Source organism: Panthera tigris, chromosome A2, assembly GCF_018350195.1.
Source record: "Panthera tigris isolate Pti1 chromosome A2, P.tigris_Pti1_mat1.1, whole genome shotgun sequence".
In the NCBI taxonomy this organism is placed as follows: domain Eukaryota; kingdom Metazoa; phylum Chordata; class Mammalia; order Carnivora; family Felidae; genus Panthera; species Panthera tigris.
Window position 1 is genome coordinate 93264798 of NC_056661.1, and position 10870 is coordinate 93275667.

A 10870-nucleotide genomic window follows, 5' to 3' on the forward strand; every position below is an offset into this window, starting at 1 on the left:
GCCTCTACAATTTGGACTAGGGTCTTATTCACGTGAAAAGCAAATTTGTTCACATTTAGTGAACTTGCATTTCATTGGAGGTACACAGTGTTTTAATTTTAAAACAAAAATAATTCTGTTTTTAGAAGATTCCCATCCCCCAACTGTATTTGTCCCTCAGTTTTCAGAAATTTTAATTAAAAGAAATCCTATCCCTTTTTGGAAGTTGTACATTTATCTGAACAATAAAATTTATTTCTTCTTAGGTTGCTGAGGTATATTAAGTTTGAAGAAGATAATATCTCCATCTTTGACAATGTAATTTCTGCCTTGTTGTCTGTACTTTCCAGCAGCCTTGACCGCATTTTCAGAACCTTCCTCTTTAAAATCTTCGTATTTCATTATTTCAGCCATAATGAATCCTTTTTCAAAATCTGTGTGAATCTTTCCTGCAGCTTGAGGAGCCTTCATCCCTTTCCTGATGGTCCATGCACGTACTTCATCTGGCCCTGTAGTGAAAAAGTATTCTAGTTGGAGTGCTGCAAACCCAGCCTTAATGATCTTTGGCAAAGCGCTTGGTATCATGTTCGCTTCCAGATACTTCTGTCTCTCCTCATCACTCAATTCTTGCAACTTGAGTTTCAAGGCCCCACTAAAAGGAATGACCAAGGCATCTGGGTCATACTTGTTCACCCACTCTTTAATTTTATCAACCATTTGTTTTTCTTTCTAATGTAGTCTTTTTCAGAAAGATTAACCAAGTAAACCATTGGTTTTGAAGTCAGAAATAAGTGTTTATTCAACACTTCAATCTCTTTGTCACTCCAATCATGATAGAAGAGAACAGGTTTCTTTTGATCTATAACCCAGGATTTGACTTTGCCCATTATATCATATTCAGGTTTTAATTTTTTATCTCCTCCTCTCACAGCCACTTTTCCTACTTTATCTATAATGGGCCCAATCATTTCCTCATCTTTAAGCTGAAGCTCTTCGTGTATTATTTCTATATCTCGAATAGGATCTACACTTCCTTCAACATGCCTGATATCATCATCTTCAAAAGCACGTGTTAGATGAAAGATTCCATCACAGGCACTGATATGAGATAAAAAGGCATTTCCCAGGCCTTGCCCATTGTGAGCTCCTTTCACAAGCCCAGCAATATCCACTACATTTAGAAAGGCAAGAATTTTGCTTGCTGGTTTGTGGTACTGGCAAAGAAAGTCAAACCTTTCATCTGGCACAGGTACTCTGCTCTCATTAGGATCAATAGTGCAGAATAGGAAGTTTTCTGCTGAAGCCTGACTATTGGTTAATACATTGAAGAAGGTAGATTTCCCAGCATTTGGCAATCCAACAATACCAATTTTCAAGGAGGTTCCAAATCTTCCAATGATTGGGGGCGGTTTAATTCCATCACCTCCCTTTTTGGGGCGCATCGTGCTCGGTGTGGGCGATGACACGGGGTCCCAGCGGCAGGGTAGACGGAGTTGAGAGGAGGGGAGGAAGGAGGAGAAAGCACAGGCCCAGCCCTTCCGCTGACCAGCATGCACGCTAGTGGCGGTGGTGGCCAATGATGATCTTTTAGAGAGGATAATAATAATCCACCTACAACATACCTTACCATTTTGCCATGTTTGCTTCAGATATTTTCTTAAGCAGTAAAATCCCTGTGTTTCCCCAGTCCCATTCTTTTCTTGCATTACCCAGAGGTAAAACCAGAAAACTACATTTTGTATATTAATCCATAAATATTTATATAGTACTTTTGCATTTAAATTGCTTTAAATGCAATATTTTTTGTATTTATATAAAAAGTTAAATTTTATCATTTATATAAATATCTTGTATCTGCCATTCTGCAATTTTTTTTTTTTTTTAAACTCAGTGTTGTTTTGGGATTTATTTTGATATTGAAAGTTAATAGATTTATGCCTTTAGTTTTTGTGATATTGTGGATAGGATTTTCATTTCAATTACGTTTTCTAATTGGTCATGACTGGTATATGAGAACACTATTGGTTTGGGATTAAGGAAACTTTCTGAGCTCATTTATTAGTTTTAATAGCTTGTAGATTCTCTTGGATTTTCCATGTGGGCAGTCATCTGAAAATAAGCACAGACAAGCATTTTTAAATGGTCATATTTTTAAATGGTCATATGTAAAGTAGTGTGACCTGCTACTTTACAGAATAAAAATCTCCAAGGATATCTGTTTTCTAAAATAAAATCACTCTCCAGTATCTACAAGCATATATTCCGATGCAGATATTCAGGAAATGCCTCCTATTTCCCATCCAGAATGTTTTTCAAAAGGTATAGTTATGACTATGTTCTTTTCTTACTCAGTTACACTAAGACTTCAGAGTCTCAGAGGATTGCTTGGTGTGACTTCAAATGCAGCACCATAAGCTTCAAGCTTTGGAAGTAAATGGGTCACTGTTATTTCAAGAAGAGCATATTGTCCCACTTAAGAATATCTGTGATTTTATACAACAGTGGACTTTTTGGAGAAATAGTCTTTAGATTTAGGAAGCTCCTAATCAGATTTCTCTGTTAAGTTGAAATAAAGGTGTTCTCTTTTTGTTTTTCAATAAAATAAGTTGGAGATGAGCTATGAACTTAACATCATCTGCTCCCATTGAAAAGAAAAGTTTCTTTTCATAGAGCTGCATAATGAAAATCAAGGTCAAAGACACATTATCTTTGTAGCCATTTATTCTGATCACCTGTCAGTACGGAGCAAAGACCAGTAGTCTTAATAAAACAAGTCTCCTGGGCACGTCTACTCTGGTTTCCATGTGAACTGGGAGTCAGTGCTTTAACTGTATGTCTTTTCTCATTATTTTGAACCGGCATCTTTAAAGGACGTTTTTCCAAAACTCTGCTCAATAGAAGACATCATCAAATAAAATCTACATTTCAATTCGGCTTCTTAGGATGCAAATAGGAACTGACTAACTTAAGCAAAAAATTATTGGAAATATTCTAGACAGCTCAGAGAGTCAAAGGAGATGTTGATGAAGGGAAAGAGATGAAGGCAGTTTTGGGAATCTAGGCAACTAGAAATGAATGCATGCCTCTGCAGAGAACTGACGCATGTCGAATCTACACATAATTCCTGTCTCTGTTACTCCATTCAAGATTCAGACTCCTGGAAAGAGAGACTCACTTGCCTGACTCATGTTGTGTGTGGCCACTCCTTGGTATGTGTTGCTGGTGAATTGAAGGAGGGCGGCAGGGAGGGCACCTTCATTTCCATGTCCTTCTGGAACTATATGTGCTAGGGAAGAGAACTTCCCAAAGGAAATCATGGTTTTTTTACCCAAGCAAAGGGCAGAACTACTCTGCAGGACGACACATTTCACTTCTCTCCCACATGCTTTTATCAGAGCTCAGTGCAGCAGTCTCCTGGCAGAGCCTCCTGGCAGTGGTACCAAAGGGATCTCATACCCCAAAAGGAGATAACTCCTCTGAAAGTGGCCCTGAGAATGTGTGGAGGGGAGCATCCATCAAGTTCACTGGGGACATCAGGCTGCCAGCAGGAACCTGAGTCCTCTTGAAGAAAGTAGCCTTATCACACACATAAATGATGGGGCTAAGCCTTTTAAAACTGAGAAGAATCTGTTTGGTGGGCACTTGTGGGTAGATTGACCTAGATGGCTTCCAGGAAAGCAAATAGGTCCTGTAAAGTGACTTTTTTTTTTTTTTAAAACTTCAGACTATTGTTAGAGAATTTAGCTCCCACGAGGGAGTTCTATGGTATCTGTCTCCCACTTTGACGCCTCTGCTCGACTACATAGCCAAGGAAGTTTCTCTCCAAAACATCTCTCCCATCATTTTTTGCATCTTTTGCTCTTTCTGTTGTTTTTGCCTGTAAGGCAGGTAATGTACCGACTCCAGAGTGAACCACCTGGGTTCAAATCCTGATTCTTCTTCCTACTTTACTATGACCCTCTATGTCCCTATCCTGGCTAATCTGAGTGACCACTGCTGCTTTACCACTTACAGCCCTCCCGTCTTCCCTCCTTCATAAGATTGATTAAGGTACCCATTCATAGCATTACCCCCATTTCCTGAGAGCATCCAATCCAGAGAAAAGTCTCACTTCCTTAAGCCCTTCCCCAAACAGAAGGCCAAATCCTTTAATAACTGCTTTCAAACACCCTGTTGTACATCTTCCTTCTCTGTAATAAGAAATATACCCAGTTCATTCAAATTCAGGTATATTCCTGGTGGTCTTTAGCTGGAGGGTATTGATACAATTGTGGGTTTTAAAATTTCAGTGACCTGGTTTGGCATCCTGGCTCCATTTACCAGTAATGTGAACTTACAGGTCTCTTAACCTCTTTGTACCTCAGTTTCCTCATTTATAAAATGGAGATAATTATAGCACTTTTCCATCTGAGCTGTTGTGAGCATTAACATGTGAAGAGCTTACCACAGTGCCTGACATATAAGTTATCAATAAATATTTGCTATTATTGTTGACTCAGAAAGAGTAATTTTCTTATTTTAACAGTAAATTTCTTATTTAGACATACTAATTCCAAGATTTGCACTTGATTTTGTCCTTTGATTTGCATTTGATTTTGTCCTTTGATTGCTGGAATTATCCTCAATTTTATTCCATGATTCTTACCAAATTACTAAATTTGAATTCCAGTGTATGGGTGTGAATGTGTGCATGCATGCATTTGCTGAGAGGATGAGAGGATGGCCTAACAATTACTGAACACTACATACCAGACACTTTGCTGGGGTTGTTAATTTTTTGTAATGAACAAAAACTAAGGGAATTTTCTTGAAAACCTTTTTGAGGCTAGTTGCACAATTTTCCAGCAGAGCTGTTTGCAGCTCTGCTGAAAAAAGGGACCACTTAGCCATCCTCCTGAGGAATTGGAGTCTGATTTAAGTCTGAAGCAAGGATTTAGATTTAATTTTCCTGCAGGGGTAGACAAATTCTCTGCCAAAGACATGACCTTCAATTTTTTTTCCCCATGAAATGTCTTTTAAAGCCTGCAAAACAAAATTAACTCACATGAAAATGTAAATCAAATTAGGATATGAAATCACATATGCTATTTACTGGCTCTATAGAAGTTTGACAGCAGAGTTTAGGTTGCAACAATCTTCAAGATATCTGAGAAGACCTTTCATTTCAGGGTCTGAAATGATTAAATGATTAAAATTGCTCTTTAATAATTAAATGTGCCATCTGTATAAGGTAGAGTGTGACCTTTCACCCAGGTCTCTCAGGCTGTTCTAGAATTTCTGCAGTTGGCACATATGGTATCAGAAATCCATTGCTATTCTTCCTTTGAAATATTAGAGGAGCAGACTTAGAGCAGCTGTTTTTGTGCTGCCAGATTTCATTGAAATGTGGCTTTTAAAAGCCCTTGGCTTGTCATTTTGAGTTAGCTTACCTTAATCACAAATTTCACCATGATATAATTCAACTGATGCCTGAAACTCAATATAGCAGAACATTTGCTGAACAATGCACTTAACAACAATAACCAACCAGAATGTACGTTTTCCATCAAAATGTCCTCTTCATGGTATATGTGCACTCCAAAATGTCTAATAGACGATAAACCTTTTTCTAGAACACCAAAATACCAAGAAAACAATCTCCACCATGCTCTCTTCCCCCTGGTTGGGCATGTAAAAGGGAACAGGACATTTGGAGAACTATCTGCTCGACTATCGCAGTACTACTGAAAACATTGATGCAGTCCTGTTATGAAGCCAACTATAGTAATTGGATAGCAAGTGATGAGTACACTTGCTTATTTGTCTCAGATGTCATTTCAGAGGACTTCCATGGCTCAGAGATTGACAGGTATAATGTTCAGAACAAAGGAATATTGGTCACCATAAACATAATTTCTGTGTGTTGCGGGAAGGGGCCTAGACCTTGACTTTAATAGTGCTCATTAATTAATCTGTAGTATCCCGGAGACTTTTTGTCTGCTGGCTTTCAACAGGCTGTTTAGTTATTAAAGTTTGACTTTGAAACTACATTTGAATGTTTTAAGTATTGACTTCAGTGCTTCTTTTGGAGATAAATTCATCACTTCCATTTAAAAGTGTGGATTTTTAAAGCTAGAAGCAAAGATAAGTGAGCTAGTCTTATTTTAAAATATGCTGAAAATTTTATTTTTAAAAGCCAAACCATGAGACAAACTCTCTGAGAGTCTGGTATTTAAATTTATTTCTCACATAAACTTATAGCTGGGGATCAAGAAAAACTATCACGTTTGCCTTATTGTATTCAGGAACCAGATGAAATTCACTGGGCATTAAGACATAAGATAAAATTGGGTACTTTGCCCTTTTTACCCCAGCAAGATTTTTAAACCAGGGAACAGACAATAAGCATTCATTCATTTATTTATTTAGAAAAATGTTTATTGGGGCACATGGGTGGTTCAGTCGGTTAAGTGTCCGACTTTGGCTCAGATCATGATATGACAGTTAGTGAGTTCAAGCCCCACGTTGGGCTCTGTGCTGACAACTCAGGGCCTGGAGCCTGCTTTGGATTCTGTTTCTCCCTTTCTCTCTGCCCTTCCTCCACTCGTTAGCACTCTCTCTCAAAAATAAACATTAAAAACAATTTTTTTAGAAGAGTTCTTCTTATATATGTATGGGTACTGGAATACTTACCATCATAAATGAGACATGTAAGAATTCAATCTGGGATCAATATAGAGAACCAAACACATAAAATAAGTATCCATAATACAAGATGAGTTTCTTTGCCCCTCTGGCTTTAGGAGGATAGATAGTAGAAGAGAGACGTAGGGATATTTATTCCTTCTACTCCCTCAGCCCAACTGTGTTTCCTATACTTTATGACCACAGCTCCTACCAGCCAGTTCTTCTCCAGTTCTCTCCAGATTTTAGCCTCTCTGGTCCCACTTTGCCCTCCGTTTCAGGACTGGTAATAGCTTCCCTTTGTTGGCAGTTCCCAGGTGCTTCACTATCCCTTGTTCTTGTTATTCCTGCCCACACCTCATTGTTCAGTCCCCTAATCGACTTTTCTTCATTTAACCCTCTTGCTGGAGTCTTGACTGACACGGAAAGAAGGAATACAGAAGGTCAAGAAAGAGAATATGGAGGTTTCTATACCTTTAAATGTTCTACACATATATTTTGGTAGATTTAAGCAAAATTATTATCCCAGCTGAAAACATGTTTCTGTTGCCACCAACAGATGGCATTAGTAATCATGTCAGTCATTCAGGGCTGTGCATTGTTCTTTTTTTGAGTCAGTTAACAATTGTGGTACAGTGATTTATAATAAGAAATATAGATTTGGTCTTCATCCATATTTCTGGCTCAGAGCTACCTAAAACCCTTGGAATTTCCTAAGTGAGGAGAGCCATAAAGTTTTCTTTTGTTATGTCAATGAGGTGACTTTGAGAATGCACCTAGAGATGGGGGCTGGCTAGCCAGGAGAACCAGCCAGCCCTGTGATTGGAGGGTTAGAACTTTCAGTTCTACTCCTCCACCCCACATCCCACCACATCCCCTCACCTCTAGGAAAGGGAGATGGGCTGAAGGTTGAATCAATTGCCAGTGGCCAAAGTTTAATCAATCATACCTATATCATATCATGAAGCCTTTGTAAAAATTCAAAAGGACTAGGTTCAAAAGCTCTCAGGTTCGTGAACCTTTGGAGATGTGGGGAGAGAGGCAAGCCTAGAGAGGGCATAGAAGCCCTGTGTTCTTTCCCCATACCTTGCCCTATGCATCTCTTCCATCTGGCTGTTCCTGATTTATATCTTGAGTGATCTAGTAAGTAAAGTGTTTCTCTGAGTTCTGTGAGCTGCTCTAGCAAATTAATCAAACTCAAGGAGGAAGCTGTGGAAACCTCTAATGTATAGTTGGTTGGTCAGAAGCATAGGTGATAACCTGGGTTTGTGACTGGTATCTGAAGCTTGTGGGGACATCTTGTAAGACTGAACCCTTAACTTGTGGAATCTGGATGCGATCTCTGGGTAGCTAATGTCAGAATTGAGTTGAATTATAGAAATCTAGCTGGTGTCCAGAGCATTGTTTGTTGGTGTTGAGGATCCCTTCCCCACAACACACACACATTGAAATTGGTGACCAAAACCTAAAAGAGCTATTTTTCTCTATTTTTAAAATGTTATACCAACATGAATTCTATCTACCTGATAAATGCAAAAGCTGTTAAAGAGTTGAAGAAAAACTATTTTAATAGGCCCACATTTACTTTTGATAAAGGCAAGAGTAAAGATGATTTGGGAAAAATGCAAAGTAGAAAAAAAAACACAAATTTTTCCTGTGTGCAAGGAATAGTAAAAGTAATTCTAAAGGACAAAGAAAGAATCACGTGATGGGGGAAAAACATGATGTCTTGACTACTGGGGACTGAATTGTGTCTCCTAAAATTCATCTCTTGAAGTCCTAGCCCCTCACTGTGACTGTATTTGGAGACAGGGACTTTGAGGGACTAATTTAGGTTAAATGAGGTCATAAGGGAGAGGCATTAATCAAACAGGACTGGTGTCCTTATGGGATGAGGAAGACACCCCAGGAGTATGCATGCACAGAGGAAAGGCCATGTGAGGACACGGCATGAAAGTGACCATCTGCAAGCCAAGGAGAGGGGCCTCAGGAGAAACCAGCCCTTGAGTTTGGATTTCTAGCCTCCAGAACTGTGAGAAATAAACTTATGTTGTTTAAGCCACCTAGTCTGTGGTATTTTTTTATGGCAGCCTGAGCAGGCTTATGTACTAACGATTGGACAACTATCCCCGGAAGACTAATGCAAGAGATTAAGGCTAAAGGATCTTAATTAATACAATAAATGCCTGTTAGCATTAGGAAAGGGCTAGGAATTTGTTCTAAAACTTGAAATGAGGAATGACTTTGAGGCTTCTCTCCTAGGTGACTGGATAGATATTAATGTTATGAATCAAATTCAGAAAACAGGAGGAAGAACAAATTTGATAGAGAATGTCAGAGAGCAAGAATTCCTGTCCCCTTCAAGGGTCCTTCTAGCTGGACTAGAAATCAAAATGATACAAGAAAGATTAACAGAAAATCAAATTTAATAGTGTTTGTACAGGGAATCCACACACATATGGAAATTCCAAAGACAGTTGGGCAAAATGAGGTGTATATGTCATCCTGAGCTAGGGAGAAAGGGGGTAAGGGTCTGGGACTTCAGAGGAAAGGAATGCACTTCATAGGGTGATAAGAAAAGCAGATGTTTGTTAATTAGATGTTTGCTCTGCCATACAGATGGGTCACTCAGATAAATTTATCTCTGCTATTAACCCTTATTCTGGGAGAGACTCCCCAATTTAGGTTCATCTCTGTAGTTAAGGGAGGAGCAGAAGTATCCCTCGAGACTGTAGGGTCTCGATTGCCTTCAGAATAATCATCATGCCAAAGTAGTCCACCTTGGGGTGGCCTCCCCTTGGCCCCTATAGGAAGATGACTCTGACTTTGTATGTAATGAATTTAAGGTATCTGAAGGACATTCAGGTAGAGATTTCTAAAAGGAACTTGTGATGGGGTGCCTAGGTAGCTAGCTTAGTTGGTTAAGCGTCAACTCTTGATTTTGGCTCAAGTCATGATCTCATGGTTTGTGAGATCAAGCCCTGCGTCGGGCTGTGTGCTGACAGTGCAGAGCTTGCTTAGGATTCTCTCTCCTCTCTGTGCTCCTCTCCCACTCACACTCTTTCTCTCTCTAAATAAACAAATCAACATTTTTAAAAATTAAAAAAAATAAAAGGAACTTGCAATATAAAACCAGAACTATGGTGATAAATGATTTGGGATATAGACTTAATTTTAAAAACTATTTATTGAACAGCTACTATGTGCTGGGTACTATTCTAATGTTTGGGTTATATCAGTAAACAAAGGAGAAAAAAAAAACCGTACTCCATGGATCGTATATTTTAGTGGACAGGAGAAAGGAAGAAAGTGATAACATATGAAGTAAATTATACAGTATTTTAGATAATACAATGCCTGGAAGCAATAGAGCTTAGTAAGGGGATTGGGATTGCTGATATGAAGAGGTGTGGGTTCCAGTATTCTCTGAGATGGTTCAAGTTAAGCCTCACTGAGAAGATGCCATTTAAGCAAAGACTTGGAAGACCTGAGGGAGTTAACTGAGGGGCTATCTGAAGGAAGTGTGTTCCAGCTGCCATAAAGGCTCTGAGCTTACAGTATGCCTGGTATATCTGAGAAACAGAAAAGATGCCATCATGGCTGTAGCCTAATCACACAAGAGGACAGTAATAGTAGATGAGGCAGAGAGGCAAGCAAGGTGGGGAAGTGTCAGATCACATAGATGTCAGCTGTTTGTAAAAAGCTTGGGTATTACTCTGAATAAGATGGAAGGTTCTAAATAGAAGTGTTACCTGTCTTTCCTTTCTTTCTTTCTTTCTTTCTTTCTTTCTTTCTTTCTTTCTTTCTTTCTTTCTCTTCCTTCCTTCCTTCCTTCCTTCCTTCCTTCCTTCCTTCCTTCCTTCCTCTTCCTTCCTTCCCCTTTCTTTCTTTCTTTCTTTCTTTCTTTCTTTCTTTCTTTCTTTCTTTCTTTCTTATTTAAAGTTTTTTATTTTAATTCCAGTATACTTAACATACAATTTTATGTTAGTTTCAGGTGTACAATATAGTGATTCAACAATTCTGTACATTACTCAGTGCTCATCACCATAAGTGTACTCTTAATTCCCTTCACCAGTTTTACCCATCCTCCCACCCACTTATCCTCTGGTAACTTCAGTTTGTTCTTTGTAGTTAAGAGTCTATTTCTTGGTTTGTCTTTCTCTTATTTTCTTTGTTCATTTGTTTTGTTTCTTAAATTCCATATATGAGTGAAATCATATAGTACTTG

General features: G+C 38.7%; 1 protein-coding gene across 1 annotated transcript; it reads right to left on the reverse strand.

Annotated features, from left to right (window-relative positions):
* Positions 1–231: 231 nt before the first annotated feature.
* LOC102956344 (obg-like ATPase 1) lies at positions 232–1423 on the reverse strand. The gene is given in 2 exon segments (XM_042966062.1): positions 232–689; positions 692–1423. Coding segments are annotated over 2 exon segments (1188 nt in total). The 5' UTR covers positions 1422–1423.
* Positions 1424–10870: the final 9447 nt, after the last annotated feature.